General features: G+C 38.0%; 2 protein-coding genes across 4 annotated transcripts in view; one reads left to right on the forward strand and one right to left on the reverse strand.

Moving 5' to 3' along the window:
• Positions 1 to 1931: 1931 nt before the first annotated feature.
• RCHY1 (ring finger and CHY zinc finger domain containing 1) lies at positions 1932 to 17146 on the reverse strand. The gene is made up of 9 exons (XM_019962929.2): positions 16915 to 17146; positions 15273 to 15392; positions 14689 to 14804; positions 8299 to 8377; positions 6315 to 6359; positions 6147 to 6205; positions 6029 to 6055; positions 4975 to 5095; positions 1932 to 2592 (listed from the first exon to the last, which is right to left on the reverse strand). The coding sequence occupies exons 1-9, from the start codon at positions 17002 to 17004 to the stop codon at positions 2464 to 2466; spliced, it is 786 nt and encodes a 261-aa protein (XP_019818488.1). The 5' UTR covers positions 17005 to 17146; the 3' UTR covers positions 1932 to 2463.
• THAP6 (THAP domain containing 6) overlaps positions 16488 to 17407 on the forward strand; it is a 28284-nt gene continuing 27364 nt past the window's right edge. For 2 of the 3 annotated variants that reach the window (XM_019962930.2, XM_019962933.2), the window contains exon 1: positions 17127 to 17239. The gene's annotated coding sequence lies outside the window, so the exon portion shown is untranslated. Of the gene's footprint in view, positions 16799 to 17126; positions 17240 to 17407 lie in introns of those variants that run through there. The other variant, XM_070791593.1, reaches the window with a different exon arrangement.

Genomic DNA, 17407 nt, shown 5'->3' on the forward strand with positions numbered 1-17407 from the left:
TGCTACTCAACCAACCAATGAGTCTATGATTAAAAGCAATAGTATAGGGACATCCCTGGTAGTCCTGGGGTTAAGACTCCATCTTCCAATGCAGGGGGCACAGGTTTGACCCCTGGTCAGGGAACTAAGGTCTATGATTAAAAGCAATAGTATAGGGACATCCCTGGTAGTCCTGGGGTTAAGACTCCATCTTCCAATGCAGGGGGCACAGGTTTGACCCCTGGTCAGGGAACTAAGGTCTCATACGCTCCAATGTGTGGCCAAAAAATTTTTTTAAATCCATATGATTTAAGTTTAGCAGATTAGATAACAGAAATAAAAAGTAACACAACTGGAAAACTAGTCTTTCCTTATCTGTACACTGACTTGTAATACCTAACAAGATAGCCCATTACTAGGTTATACAGGTCCAGTACTTTGGCCACCTCATGCGAAGAGTTGACTCATTGGAAAAGACTCTGATGCTGGGAGGGATTGGAGGCAGGAGGAGAAGGGGACAACAGGGGATGAGATGGCTGGATGGCATCACTGACTCGATGGACGTGAGTCTGGGTGAACTCCGGGAGTTGGTGATGGACAGGGAGGCCTGGTGTGCTGCGATTCATGGGGTTGCAGAGTCGGACACAACTGAGCAACTGAACTGAACTGAAGCAGACACATTTCTCCACTGACAAGATATTCTTGCGATCTCGAGTCATCTTTCTCTTCGTGGTACAGAGGAGACCCTTACAAATGAAAACTTCCTTTATAAATGTAACTTTCCCTTAAAAACCTTAACTTCTATCGTGTTTTCAGAGCTTCCACACAGCTCTTTCGCAAAAATAATCAGATCAAAATAATCTTTATGCCTAAAAGGCATATTCTGTGATGGCGTATTCTGCTCTCCTTCACTGTATAATAAATCACCCAACACTCAGTGCCTTAAAAAGGAAAAATAAAAAAAGATATCCCATTCCTTCCCCAAATCCAGATCAGCACTCATGCTCTGCCCAGGCCGAGGAAATGGACCAAGGGACAGAACACAAGAAAAGCAGACAATATAGAATAAAGATCTGGGCCCAAAACCGGAAACCAATGCTGCTGCCTTAGCCAGGCAAAGAGATTTCAACAAAAGAAATAAATGTACAAGAAATGTTAGGATTTTTAAAAGACCACTTTCCTTATACACAGGCGATTCAACTAGATCAAAGTTGGAAACATAATTGGTGTTTAATAAAATATCTGTCAACCAATATATATACATTTTACTTCCTATCTAAAGCTTTTTATAAAAAAGACTAAGTAAATACTGGGACACTGGTGTAAAAAAGTTCATTGCAGTTGCTCAGTCGTGTCTGACTCTTTGCAACTTTTTTCCCACGAACAGTATGAAAAGGCAAAAAAAACGTTCAGGATCAAATATTTTTGTGTACCATGTTTCTAAATTAAGAGGTATATTCAATTCCATCACAAGTCCCTGAAAAAGTTACATTCTATGCCACTTTGACTCATCCATACCTACTTACAAGCACTGAGAAGAAAGAACCCATCCCATTCACAACAAAGATAACCACTGCATACATAAGAAAAACAAGGAAAAAGCTAGTCAAGTATAAGGAACATTAGAATCTGAGGGCAGGAGCTTTCATCTCTATTGTTCACTGTTGTCTCTATATTGTCTAGAAGCATACTCAGCACATAATAGCTGCTCACTAAATACCTGCTGACTGAATGAATAATTATTCTTTGAAAAAATAATTTGGGGCAACTAAAACAATTTTTTTCAATGTTGATTGTCTTAAGGCTTAGAAGAGTTATATTATTTTACATTTTTCCCAATTACTCTTATGGAAGAATACCTCAAAACAAAGAAAAGTGGATTTCTTTTACATCATTAGACTATAATGCTCTGAACCAAAAATAAACAGCATTGGAAAAAACTTTCTATAAAATACTGTTTCAATATATTTTTATTAGCAGTTATTACATCAAAATTCACAATTACAGGATCCGAAGGACTGTCTTAAAAATTCTCAAGTATATGTAATTAGATTTTAACAGTAAGATAGAACATATCCTCATTACAGCACAGCCCTTAAAGAGTCAAGGATAATACTGAGAATTAAGTACAGTTCTATCAAGAACTCGAAATTAATTCTGTATGCATAGTGTCACTTAAAACAAAGTTCAAGGAAGTATAAGAAGTCTATGGATGTGAATTTCAGTGGCAAACATCATTGACTTCCAAACAACTGACACCAAAGAAATTTCCAATCAAAACATAAGCATGGTGCCTTTCGTTCAATGTAGAGCTATGATAATTCTATAAAGAGACCCTGAATCCTTAAGTCTTATAATATGTTTTTATGCTGTGACACTAATACAAAACACGTCACTCTAATGTATAGATTGTGACGCATCATGACAAAAAGATAGCCTTTTTCTATCAGAAAATCCTGATTTTTCCAGTGCAATATAGGCTGTTCATTGCTGATCTATTGAAATTCTATATTTTCCAGCCTGAGCGGTATTGTAGGATTCACAAATATTACACTTCATGCCTAATATATGGAACTGAACTGTAGATCTTCCATTGCAATCATTGCAGAGAATCTGAAAAGAGATGAATTCAAATTAAGTAAATTAAACCTTATTGATAGAAAGTGGTACTGTCTGTTCAAAATCATTCCTCAAAAATCATACTGAAGAGGTATCTTCCTGGCAGTCCAGTGGTTACGATTTCGCCTTCCGATGCAGGGGGTGCAGGTTAGATCTCTGGTCAAGGAACTAAGATCCCACATGCCTCACAGCCAAATAAAACCAAAACGTAAAACAGAAGCAATGCTGTAACCAACTCAATAAAGACCTTAAAACTGGTCCACATCAAAAAATCATTTTAAAAAACCATACTGAAGATGTGAAAACATATACATCTAAGTCTAAATATTTCCATAAATAGAATACCTTTTATTTGTTCACTGAAAGTTCTAAGAGGCTATTAAGGTAGCTCTAAATTTAGAAAACGAAAATGTGGATTTGCACTAAGAAGTCTTATTTTAAAAGTTCCCAAACAGCATAAATAGTACTAATACAAAAGTTAACACAGGAATACTCAAATCAACACTTATAATTCAAAACAACACACAATTTCATTATTTTTCACTGACACTTAGAAAATTATCTTAGTCAACAATTTTTTACATATTTATACTATTTTTGCTTGTTAATATATTAAGTTCCTGGTCTTAGATGCCTCAAGAATGAATTAAAAGTTCAAAAGAGTACTTTCTAAAGTTGAACAAAAGAAAAGAAAAGCTTTTGGTTCAACCCTAAAATGACAGTAAGATGCCACTTAGGAATTAGTCTCTTCTCATACTGAGATCTTGAAAAATAAAAAAGGGTGTTAACATGAAAATCAATCAATACATTACTATGTGAGGAAAGTATTAACTTTAGAAAAGCCACACCATAATAAGTAGAAAACATCCAAATTTTCTCTAAATTATAATTTTGAAAGTAACTTTTTTTTTTTCCTTTAAAGATTTTTCTTTGGACCATTTTTAAAGCCTTTATTGAATCTGTTACAATGTTGTTTATGTTTCCGTTTTCTGGCCCCGAGGCATATGGGATCTTAGTTCCTCAACCAGGGACTGAACCTGCACCCCTTGCTGCTGCTGCTGCTGCTGCTAAGTCGCTTCAGTAGTGTCCAGTTCTGTGAGACCCCACAGACGGCAGCCCACCAGGCTCCTCCATGCATGGGATTTTCCAGGTGAGAGTACTGGAGTGGGTTGCCATTTCCTTCTCCAATGCATGAAAGGAAAAGAGAAAGTGAAGTCGCTTAGTCGTGTCTGACTCTTCGTGACCCCCTGCACTGGAAGGCAAAGTCTTAACCACTGGATCGCCAGGAAGTCCTCCTGAAAATTAATTAAGAATATGATCTAAATGGAGAAGGTACTCACTGCCGAGATTTAGAGGGTTAAAGAATGACTGCTAGTGGTTACAGTTTCCTTTTGGCGTGGAGAAAATATTTTAAAATTGATGGTGGTTGTATCTCCAAGAATACACTGAAAAGCACTGAACTGTCAGTCCATTTTCAATGGACGAGTTGTACAGTATGTGAATTATATCCCAATAAGGTTGTTACTTTAAACAATGATCTAAACAGAATATAGCATGCTATAGCCTCTAGTAAAACATAACGCAACTATCAGTATTACAAAAATGATCTTTCATCGACCTAACAATTATCCACACAAATTATGAAATGCTACAGTGTAAATTACACAGAAAGTGATTTTTATTTGGCTTTGTTAAGGGGTTTTTATCTTTTTATGTAGAAATATCTGAACTGAAGATTTTTGAAAATTTTTATGTCCAAAAATCATTAAAGCACCAGAAAGCTATCTACTTTTCAATTCTGTTCTGTAAATGAATATGCTAGACAGCATATATTGAGACTAGACAGCAGCACGTCTCAATTAATGGAGAAAAGATGATCATTCTCCACAAGACTAAAGGACAGAAATACTTCTTACATTTTAGACTGCAGGCTAAGACCAAATTAAAAAGTCTTGAATAAAAAGCAAACATTAAAAAACAAAAAAGCAATCTTCAAAAAAAAAGTAAACATGTTAGCCTTAAATAAAATTTAAAATAATTAAAACATAATCAAAATAAAATAGCAGACCAATAATGCACCTCTACTCAGTTATTATCAATTCACTCCGTTAAGTAATAAGTAAATAATTTAGAACGAAGTTTTTGCCTGCCATCTAGTGTTGGCAAGTATTACACGAAGATATTCTTAGATTTTCTTTTTTCCTCTGAGTTCAGAATAACTAAAATTTAAAGATTATTTGGTCCCTCCCATTAATCATCACAGTGACATCTATGCTGAAATAGTACTTTTTAGACAGATTTGAGCAAAAGGGCAAAAATAAACATGAACATCAACAAGGAACCTGAAAAGTCTTTTTAGGCATTGATTCTACTCACATCCACAGTCATGTTCTGATATTCTGAGGGCATAGGAGTCTGTGCTACCTCATCATCCCGTTGTCTCCAGGACCTACTCATATCTAAAGCAGAGCGCATACACAATGGACATCTGTAGCCTCTAGGAGAGATATAAAAGAGTTATTTTCCAAGTATTAAATGGAGAGTGTATCAACTCAGGCTAACTGGTACATAAACCATCTAAAACAAGCATTATTCTATACTTCAAGACCATCTCACAAACCTTTTCAATTAAATCTTGTATCATAGGGTATTTTTTAAACCTACTTCTTTTTCCTCAGTTCTATAAAATGGAGAGGAATTTCTTAGTATTCTTTGTAGAATATATGCAATATATTTTAAAAACCAATTAAACTGCTTTTTAGCTAAACAGCCTCGATTTCTTAATATATTCAAGCAAAGAAGAGATTGTATTCCTTAAAAATTATTCAGGTCATGTTGTTTTCTTTCTAAAAATTCTGAAAATGTTCCCTTTTATCTGGCTCTTAAAATTTCTGCTCATCAGTTTGCAGGACCAAAATACATTTACACAATTTCCCCTTTTCTAACTATCTGCATCTCACTTTAGCATCCTTTCCCCACAACAAAATTAGCATTAGATAAATCTTAGTATGAGTTTTGGATTTTTTTGCACCTCATCATAGTGGGCTAATACAACAGCTAATAATTTTGAGCAACATGTCTCAGCATGTTTGTTTTTACAACGCTATGACTGTCTCAGGCAGAGACCAAGCTCCCCAATTAGTAGCCAGAGAATGAAAGGTATGTGTCTCAAACTGCAAATGAGGTATGGCATAACAGAAACATGAGGACAAAGGCAAAGTCCAGTGTTTCTCTCCCAACATGCTTTGCCCAATTTAACAGTACTCATCTACCCTACCCAACTCAAAGGAAATATCCACCATATCCAAATATGGTACAAGTAACTGGGAGGTTTGCCCATTTCCTTCCCCACTCACCTGCAAAAAAAAAAAAAAAAACAAAAACAGACATCTTACAGTAACAATTTTTTATAATCCCATCAAACACTCACTCTTTCAACATATCTTCATAACATGTTCTGAAAGAAAATAAAACATTATTTTAATAAAGCAAAAAGTATCTCCACCATTTCCAAACATTTTTGAGGGAAAAAAACAAAGTTACTTTACCTATGTAGAAGATGTCCACATGGCAAGACTTGAGCAGCAATACGAGATGTGTGAATGTCCTGTGAAAGCAAATAAAGTTGGTGGTTAATTACATGAATACAATATAAATCCTGAGTATTTTAAATTCAAAAGGGGATATTTCCAAAGCAAAAAATATTTTAAGCTCACCTCCAAACATATTGGACAATTCTGCCGGGAAACATTTTCAATACACTGTTTAAAAGCAAAATTAAAATTACCAAAAGGTTAACTAGATGTTAATTATATAAACACAGCATTAATAATAAAAACTAACAAAGGAAACAATACCAACAATACTAACAATACCAATTAAATGTAATAATGAACATTAATATGTCTCTTATATGTCAGACAAGAACTGAACAGTTAACTCTCACAACTATTTCAGGCTTTGCACATTACCTGAAACAATGAAATTGTCTAATACATCTTAATTATTCAAATTATCTTCATTTTACAGATAAAGAAATAGTAATAGTTCATATTAAAGAGATTTTACTACATGCCATATGTCAAGTTCATTACCTGTATTATCTCAATTAATTCCCACAACACTGAAACACATACAATTATTTATCCCATTTTACAGATGAGGTATTTGAGGCCTGTGCATGCATTCAAGTGTGCTTGGTCATGTCCAAGGCTTTGTGACCCCATGGACTTATGGCCCACCAGGCTCCTCTGTCTATAAAATTTTCCAGGCAAGAATACTGGAGTAGGTTGCCATTTCCTTCTCCAAGGGATCTTCCTGACCCAGGGATTGAACCCACATCTCCAGCACTGGCAGGCGGGTTCTTTACCACTGCAAAACCTGGGAAGTCCCTTTGAGATCTAGAGAAGCTAATTAACTCCCCAAATTACATGCTATCAAGAAATAGAAATATATGTGTGCTCCAACAGGCTGCCCATTGAGCCTGAGTTCTTAACTTGACAAGACAAAGTCTGATTAGGTGTGAAGAGGTAAGAGAAAGCATCAAGCCACAAATGATACCCAGGTTTTTTCGCCAACACCTGAGTAGATGATACCACCACTTACTAACATAGACAATAAAAAATAACCGAGAAACAAAACAAAAATACCACAAGAGAAACTGAGTTATATGGTTTTCTAAAGACAACATAGCATATCTAAAGGCAACACAGCATAGTCAGCCTAAACTCAAGTCTGTAAAACCAAATCCAATCTTATATCATCTCCAAAATCTATTAATAAAGTACTTAAAGCCAGGACTAAAATCCTTAGGAGTCATCTTCATTCAGCCCCCATTCTCTCCTTTATACTTGTCACTATAGTCTCTGTTTTCATTATTCACCTCAGTTTCTTTTACTACCTCAGTATTTTAGGCTAGCTATTATCTAGTAGGGCTTCCCTCGTGGCTCAGTTGGTTAAGAATGTGCCTGCAATGCAGGAGACCAAGGTTCAATTCCTGGGTCAGAAGATCCCCTGGAGAAGGAAATGGCAACCCACTCCAGTATTCTTGCCTGGGAAATCCCACAGACAGAGCTGGGCAGGCTAACAGTCCATAGGAATGCAAAGAGTAGGACACAACTGTGTGACTAACTTCCACTTTTTCATTATCTAGTATCTTTTAAAAACACCCTCATCAGATTCTCCATTCTCTCAATTCTTGGATAGAATCGGTACTATAAGCGATAGCTTATTAGATTTTCTCCTAAATAATGAAAAATAATTTTTAAAAGGCCTAGGACCATGATATAAAATTTCTACATCCAAGTTAAAAATATTTTTATTGAAAAGGAATACTCAATTATCTAGGAATGCTATATTAACAAAAGGTTACACTGCTCTCTATTTCTCCTGTACCATACATTTTAAAAGCTATTCTCAAAACCAGTTCCAATGATAAGAATCCACAGGCTAATTTAGAGGCTGTCTACGTTATAGTAACTGATGTTAAGTATTCTTACACCCTATAGAGAAGAAAAGGCAACTGTAGATCAGATATTCTAAGGTGTATACTTTAAAACATTTACTTAATACTGCTTAAAAATAAAAAGCAACATGACTATACTCAGTAACATCTGAAAGTTACCATGCTTTTAAACAAATTAGGATTTTAGCTGTTTTCAAAAATAATACTTTTTAAATCATACAAACTGAAGTACATACCTTGTGCTTCCCTTGGAGATTCATTGCAAGGCATAAGTTACATTTCAAACAGTGGAAAAAATCTTCCTTTGGACCAATCCTAAAAAATAATGTGAAAACAAAAGATTATATATGTTTTTATTACATATTTACTCATTATATATAAGTTCAGATTCACTATAAACAAAGTCCAAACCACACTGAAGAATATGAGGTGAATCCCTACTTCCCCAACATCATTCCCCAAATGCAAGCCCTACAAACAGAACGGTATCTTTCTTTCTGAGTATTTTTTTCTTCTATAAAACTGCATACACACACACATACAGACACACACTTTGAGTTTTATTTTTTACACAAATGGATTCTTTCTATCTATCCTGCTTTGCAACTTCTTCTTAACAGTATTCCTTGAAGACTATTCTATGTAAGAATATACAGAACCACTTTATTCTTCTTCAAAGTTACATAATATTAGATAATATGGATATATCTTAATTTTTTAATATTCTTTTACTGATAAAACTTACTATCTTTAGCTAATGAGATGACACAATAAATAACTCTTACAGACATCAGTCAACTACATATTGAGGATTTTTCACAAAATTCCTAGAAGTGGAACTGTAGGGTCACAGGGCAGTGCATCATCAGTTCTGATACTGCCAAACTGACCTCCAAAGACAGTACTAATTTATACTACCCCAGTGTGTAACAGCACCATGTTCCCACACCCTAGCCAATACTGGTTACCTATATGACAAATAAAAACATCACTTTTAATTTGAATTTCTCAAATGATACACAGAGTATATTTTACTCTTTATGAGCTACCTGGACTTCTCTTGTGGCTTGTCTGTTCACGTGCTCAGTTCATTTTTCTTAATAGGGCATTTGTCTTTTATAATTTTAAAGAAGCTCTTTAACTCAAATATATACTTGATTTACAATATTATATCAGTTTCAAGTATGCAGCATAGTGATTAGTATTTTTATACATTATACTCCATTTAAAATTACTGCAAAATGGCTGTTTCCCTGTGCTGCACCACCCGGAAGCACAACTTCACTATAGTCAGTCCTGTCCGATTCTGTGACTCCGTGGACTACAGCCCACCAGGCTCCTCTGCCCAAGGGATTTTCCAGGCAAAAATACTGGAGAGGGTTGCCATTTCCTACTCCGAGGATCGTCCCCACCCAGGGATCGAACCCACGTCTCTCGTCTCTCACATCTCCTGCACTGGCAAGCGGACTATTTACCACTTAGCACCACCTGGGGAGAAGGCAATGGCACCCCACTCCAGTACTCTTGCCTGGAAAATCCATGGAGAGGAGCCTGGTGGGCTGCAGTCCATGGGGTCGCTAAGAGTCGGACACGACTGAGCAACCCACTTTCACTTTTTACTTTCATGCACTGGAGAAGGAAATGGCAACCCACTCCAGTGTTCTTGCCTGGAGAATCCCAGGGACGGGGGAGCCTGGTGGGCTGCCGTCTATGGGGTTGCACAGAGTCAGACACGACTGAAGCGACTTAGCAGCAGCAGCAGCAGCAGCAGCAGCACCACCACCACCACCACCACCACCTGGGAAGCACAATATATTCTTGCAGCTTCCCTTACCTCTATATCTTGCCCTCTCTGCTTCTCTCTCCACTAGTATCCACTAGTTTGTTTTCTATAACTAAGTCTGTTTCTGTTTTGTTATATATATTTACTATTTTTTTTAAAAGATCCCACGTGTAAGTGATAATATACAGCATTTGGCTCTGTGACTTCCTTCATTAATACTCTTTAGGTCCACCCACAATACTGCAAATGGCAGAATTTCATTCTTCACTATGCTGAGCAATATTCCAGAGTGTGTGTGAGAGAGAAGACAGTATGTGTGTGTACACATCTCCTTTATCTGCTGGTGAACACTTGCGTCACTTCCACATATTGGCTACTGTAAATGATGCTATTATAAACTCTTGAGCAAATGTACCTTTTTGAATTAGTGTTTTCACTTTTTTTGGATATGTACGCAAGAGTGGGGGCGTCCCAGGTGGCGCAGGAGTTAAGAATCTGCCTGCCAATGCAGGAGACACAAGAGACTCAGGTTCAATCCCTGGGTCAGGAAGATCCCCTGGAAAAGGAAATGGCAACCCATCCTGCCTGGAAAATCCCATGGACAGAGAAGCCTGGCAGGCTAGAATCCATGGGGCTGCAAAGAGTCGAACAAGACTGAGCACGCAAGTGCACACACACAAATAGCACCCCGAGAATGGAACTACACACAGCATCATATGGTACTTCTACTTTTAGTGTTCTGAGGAACCTAATTAAAGGAGTTCTTTACATATCCTGGCTTCCCTGGTGGCTCAGATGGTAAAGAATCCATGCAGGAGACCTGGGTTTGATCCCTGGGTCAGGAAAATCCCCTAGAGGAGGGCATGGCAACCCACTCCAGTATTCTTGCCTGGAGAATCCCATGGACACAGGAGCCTGGTGGGCTACAGTCCATGGGGTCACAGAGAGTCAGACACAACTGAGAGCAACACTTTTATACATCCTGGATATTAATCTTTTTCAGTTGTATACATTAAAATTACTTTTTTGGTATGTCAACTATATTTTTTATATCTTTTATCATACATTCAATTCCTAGGTAATAAAAAGACATGATATTTCAATTTATGGCTTATGCGTCTCTTTTTTATTATTAATCTTTTTATTTTTTTGAAGGATAATTGCTTTATAGAATTTTGCTGCTTTCTGTCAAACCTCAACCTGAATCAGCCATAGGTATACATATGTCCCTTCCCTTTTGAACCTCCATCCCATTTCCTTCCCCATCCCACCACTCTAGGTTGATACAGAGCCCCTATTTGAGTTTCCTTTGCCATATAGCAAATTCCCATTGGCTATCTATTTTACATATGGTAATTAAGTTTTCATGTTATTCTTTCCATACATCTCACCCTCTCCTCCCCTTTCCCCATGTCCATAAGTCTACTCTCTCTGTCTGTTTCTCCACTGTTGCCCTGTAAATAAATTGTTCATTACCATTTTTCTAGATTCTATATATATGCATTAGAATATGGTATTTATCTTTCTCTTTCTGACTCACTTCACTCTGTGTAATAGGTTCTAGGTTCATCCACCTCATTAGGATTGAAATGCGTTCCTTTTATGGCTGAGTAATATTCCATTGTGCATATGTACCACAACTTCCTTATCCATGCATCTGTCGATGAACATCTAGGTTGCTCCCATGTTCTAGCTATTGTAAATAGTGCTGCAATGAACAACGGGATACATATATCTTTTTCAATTTTGGTTTCTTCAGGGTATGCCTCTTATTTTGAAAAAACTTTTGAAACCCATTGGTCATATACATACTCTCCTATATACTTCTAATACTATGGCTTATGATTTGATTTGATATGATATGATTATATTTTTATTTCATCCATTTGAAATCTACTATGTGAGACTATGTAAAGGTGAGACTGCTAGTTGTCCCCAACTTTCTCTTATCCTCTTCCTGCACAATATTAGCTGGGCACAGGGCTGTACTGAATAAAAATTACTTCCCAACTTCTCTGGAAGTGTGAACAGAAGAGACAAATGAAAATTCTGTTTTGTGCCCCTCGGAGAAAAGGGCGTACCTTCCCTTCACCTATTTCCCCCTTTCCACTGACAAGAATATGAGTTCTTTTAAATTGTGTAGACAAGGAAGTATCTTATAGATAGCAGGGCAAAAATAAGAGAAACCTGGGCTTCTGTTTAAATACATGGTTCAGACTTTTCCCTGAGAAACATAAATGTCTATTTTGAGCCAGCTGTTATTTAGCATTTCTGTTACAACATGCTAAAACCATATTCTAATGAATACATAGAATTTTAGTAATCAATTTTTTGTTTCCCGAATGGATTATCAGTTATCTTAGTACCTGTTCTCCTGATCTGAAATGCCATTTTTGCTATAAATTCGTACGTTAAATATGTGAATGTGTGCGTGCGCACACGCACGCACACACACACAATTTTTCCCTTTATTTATTTGTCTATTCCTATACAAAGAATACGGAAAAGGCAATGACACCCCACTCCAGTACTCTTGTCTGGAAAATCCCATGGACGGAGGAGCCTGGTAGGCTGCAGTCCATGGGGTCGCTAAGAGTTGGATACGACTGAACGACTTCACTTTCACTTTTCACTTTCATGCATTGGAGAAGGAAATGGCAACCCACTCCAGTGTTCTTGCCTAGAGAATCCCATGGACGGGGGAGCCTGGTGGGCTGCCATCTCTGGGGTCGCACAGAGTCAGATATGACTGAAGCGACTTAGCAGCAGCATACAAAGAATATACCATTTAAATTACTCTCACTTTGTCATGTTTTGGTTATGTGGGAAGGCAATCCCCTTGTTGTTCTTCCTTTTCAAAATCTGCTCATCTCTGTATATTTTCTTTTTCAGATGAAATTTACAATCAGTCTGTCCAATTCCACAGGTAAAACCCTGCAGGAGACTTCCACTACTGCCCAAGACAGAATAATAGACAAGAGACTGGATCTACCCTCTTACCTAAAACTACTACCACACAACCCAAACAAAATATATGAAACAAGTTTCACTGAACATCAAGCAATGAAAGACAGTGACCTGCAAGATACAGGAAACAAATTGAGTGAGCCCTAAAACTGCCCTAGTTTATTGCCTAGAGCACTTTCAGGCAGTAGGACAAGTTGGAGGAACAAAAGCAGAGCCAGAAAGATTTGCTGATCGAAAAGATGAGCTGAGAGTCCAAGGAACTCAAGATTGGTGCAGCTCACAGGACAGAGTATCAGAGAGGACAGAGCTGCACAGGGGAGCCCCTCAAGTATTTAGCAGGATAAACATCAGCTCATGCATGTGAAGAAACCCCCCAAGGCCAGAGAGAGAACCATTCAAGAGAACTAGAAGGAACAGTGTTCAGCAGTCAGATACGGTATCAGTGTTTGCTCCCTTTGGCCAGACGGGAAAACCTTAGAATTCATGGGGTAATGGGCTGAGTACTCAGGAAGGTATTGCCTCAGTGGTGAGGAATAATTACTCCTGGAATAAGCACACCTCCAGATTCATCTAACAAGTTATAAAAGCAAGTCCCAGAAGTACCAAACTGTTCAAAGTAACTTAACTATATCCCAAAATAAAGCTCAAGAAGATTTGCAGGAATATGAAAAGTTCCCAATAAGGTAAAAATCACAATGTCTGGTATCCAACAATGACCAGTCACCCAAAGGCAGGAAAACCAACTAAAAAAATAATTGAACAATCAAAATCAATCCAAACTGACACAGAGGTTAGAATTAGCAGAGAAGAACATGAAACCAATTATTATTACTACATTTCACATGTTCAAAGAGTTAATACAGATGTAAAAAATTAAAAAAAGACCCAAGTCAAATTTCTAGACATAAAAACTAGAAAAGGGGGTTTGCTTATGATTGTCACATCTTTTGGTATATTTGTTATCCTTCCTTAAAAACACCTTTAGGGACCTCCCTGGTGATGCAGTGGTTAAGACTCCAGGCTTCCAACACAAGGGGCACGGGTTCAATCCCTGGTCAAGGAGCTAAGATCTCACATGGCACAGCCAAAAAACAAAACACTACATAGAAATGGAGAGTGATTTAAAATTCTACAATAGAAACAAGGAAAAGGACTCACATAGGACACTTGGAGCTCCAACACTGGTACCATTCTAATTCTTAAAAACAGTGGTTTGATGTATTAGTATACTTTAAAACATACATTTGTTACATATATGCTTCTGGACGGAACACTTTAGGATTTTTAGAAAGAAAAAAATTCCTATATACCAACATGTCAACAATAGCTTGTCAGTGCAGGCTGGACCGAAGACTACTTTATTTTCATTCTTTCTACTTTCCTGTATCATCCAATTCTTAAGCCTATACTGATTTTATCAAAACTTTTGATAATTTTTTAAACTAATTTTCAAAAAGGAAAAATCTACCCTAATTTTCTACCTTAGCTTCCTACAAGCCACTTCATATAAAAGCATAATTTCTACCCCAAATTTAAAATTTAAATAGCCACACAATTGTTGATGGGCTAGTTAAATGATGAAGGCATGAAGAAACTTTTAGGGCAATGGAAATTTTTTTTTTAACCTTGATTTGTGATGATAGTAACATAGTAGATATATTTGTCAAAAGCTACTGAACTGAACATTTAAAATTGATGCATCCCATAAGATGTAAATTCTGAAAGCCCTCTGTCCATGGAATTCTTCAGGCAAGAATACTGGTGTGGGTAGTAGCCATTCCCTGACATAATTATATTCCAATAAGGTGATTTTAAAAACTATTATTGCTAAGATATATTAGAAATAATTTAAAAAGAATTTTTTTACATACAGTACCTACAAATTCCACAGTTTTCACAATGATACTGTTTCTTGTCTTTGTCAAACAGATGGCATACACTGCAATAATATTCTCCAAACAATGTGCTACATTCCTCACAAGTCTGTTGTGCCTAAAAAACAAAAAGGAACTAAAAATATACAATTTACCAAAACATTTTGAATTACTAATTTAAATGTCCAGATTTTTTCTTCATGTACATGTGGGGTTTTTTTTTGACACTGAAATACATTTTATTAATAAAGAACGTTGAGATAAGCACACCAACTTAAATACAAAAATGTTTTTAAACTCGACAGTCATTACACTAAAACAGATCTGACAATCTTATTCACAGTTATTATAGTTTACAGAACATTTAATTAATATTTCCTCTATTTATTCCTCCTCTCCCTCCCATTGCATGGCTCACACCTCTCTGTCTGTTAAACTGGCGACCACGGAGCTTTACATGTTTTCCTACATTTAAACCCAAGACACTGCATACTTTAAGAGCTATTGCAATACTCCTGATTAAATTTTCAAAACCACCTTAGTACAAGTTTAAAAAAAAAAATAGAAATATGTAATAAAATCTTACATGCTGAATTTTTTCACAGTTTATGCACTGCACTTCCTTTACTTTAAAGCGATCTAGCTGATGATCTTCATTGTTATCATGACACAATCGGCAAGTATAAAGCTTGTCACAGCAAGGTGCCTAATCCCCAGGAGAGGGGGAAAAAAAAAAGGTATAAGAAGCAAGACAAGGCAAGTTTGAAAAAATGCAAAAAGAAATTTCTTTCCTTCTCCTCCTCCTGGAACAAGGTCAAAGATTACAACCAATGGATCATTTGGTAAACTGATAACTACACATAACATTTCACTGTTTTCCCATCAACATCTGGGTCTCTATCAAGTTGAACACAACCCTGCAGTTCAAAACAAGAATTATGAAAGATGGCTGTCCCTAAACTTAAAAGTTAATCCCACAATACCCTAAACTCATTCTCAGCATTAAGTAGCAGGCAGGCAATTTCTACTTAAGACATTTCAGACAAATTCCTTTACCAACTTTAACACTGAAGCATTAAATACTATAATGATTATATTTTAGTCCACTTAAGTTTACCACACATCAACTCTGTGTCTTAAAGTTTGGAGAACACAATAAACGTAAAAGACAGTCCTTGTTTTCAAGATTGGCAAAGACTGCCAGTTGTCCAAGGCAAGAAAGCGGACTCTCTCCTTCTTCCTGGACACATGATTGCCCAGCTACACTACTGTTTCCTTGCTGTTACTTCTGGTCAAATGACTTTAAGTTCTTAGCAACAGAATACGCACAGAATAAAATCAGTGCCTCTCCTGGGCCTGTTTATTAAGAAGCTAGACATGCCTCTTCCCCCATGCTCCCTTCTCCCTTTCCACCAGATGAAACCTGGGCAGCAACCCAGTTGATGACTATATGCCCTAAAACATGGTTAACAACACAACAGAGAAAATTTGTCCAAGGAGTGGTCATTAAAACAGCCTCATTACCAATCTAGATCATTCATTCACCTTGAATTGTGAGGTGAGGAGAAATAAACTTTTTATTCTTTAACTCACATTACTACTGGGTCTTTTTGTTACAGCAACTTAGCTTTACCCTAACTAGTACCTCAAAAAGTCTCTAGGCCAGTAAGCTAACCTTATATTATACTTTCCAGTACACTGTGAACTTTAAGATTCACTCATTCCTGAAGACTTCCTATGTCATGACTACCATAACATAGTTCATTCCTTCCGCTTACGTTTTCTGCCTGGCAGACTTAGGCCTACTCACGCTAAAATGAAGCTGGCAAGCTATAAAACTTATTTGAGATGAAAGTGTATTCCGAATCTCCACTCGCTTACCCGCCTTCTATTATTTCATCACACACCTGAAAGTGATCCTGGGAAAAGCCAGCACAGGCCCGGGGCTACCTCTGTCTACTTCCAGCACCAAAAGACTAAATAAATGAACCCCCTGATAGGCAAGGCCAGGTTTTTGCCAAGCAAGAACTTCGCTTGCAAACTACAACACAAAGGTGGGGCCAGTGCTCGCCTTGACAAAACACGCTCTTTACGGCAAGAAGCCAGTCACAGGTAAAGTTATCCTGACAATAGCTTAGCCCTACAACAAACTTAAGCCCAAGCTTCACCTCCCGGCCCACTCCTACCCAGCCCGGCGGAAGCTCTTAAGAACCCAGTGAAATCGTCACCTTCAAGAGACATCCCCTGTCGTAATGCTCGCAGCCCCGCCGCCTTTGGGCTTGCCCGCGGGCGCCATCTTCCAGCGCCGAGAAAGCCATCGCCTCCACCTCCCCTCAAACTCCACGACCCCTTCCCCCAGGCCAAAAGCTACGCTCAGAGAAGCAGCGCCGCTCTAGCCCACCCCGTCCCGGCGGCAGCAGCCTCCGGAGCCAAGATGGCGGCAGGGCACGTGACCCGGGGCAGCCGGATTTCCGGCGCCCGGGACCACGGGGCGGAAGCGAAAGGAGGCGCAGTCTCCGTTGTCGTCGTTAGTCGCTTCCTTCACCGCTAACGGTAATAATTCTTAGGTTGTCTCCCCTTTTTTCCCCCATTGCTACCCGCCCACAGCCTGGGCGCGGTTCGGGGCGAGGAGGACCCCAGCGGCGCGGAGACGTCCGGTGGCCCCTGGAAGGGCCGCTCTCCGGCCGCGGCGACTCCTGTGACAGGGCGACCCCTCCCTCT

Source organism: Bos indicus, chromosome 6 (genome assembly GCF_029378745.1).
Source record: "Bos indicus isolate NIAB-ARS_2022 breed Sahiwal x Tharparkar chromosome 6, NIAB-ARS_B.indTharparkar_mat_pri_1.0, whole genome shotgun sequence".
Classification (NCBI taxonomy): Eukaryota; Metazoa; Chordata; class Mammalia; order Artiodactyla; family Bovidae; genus Bos; species Bos indicus.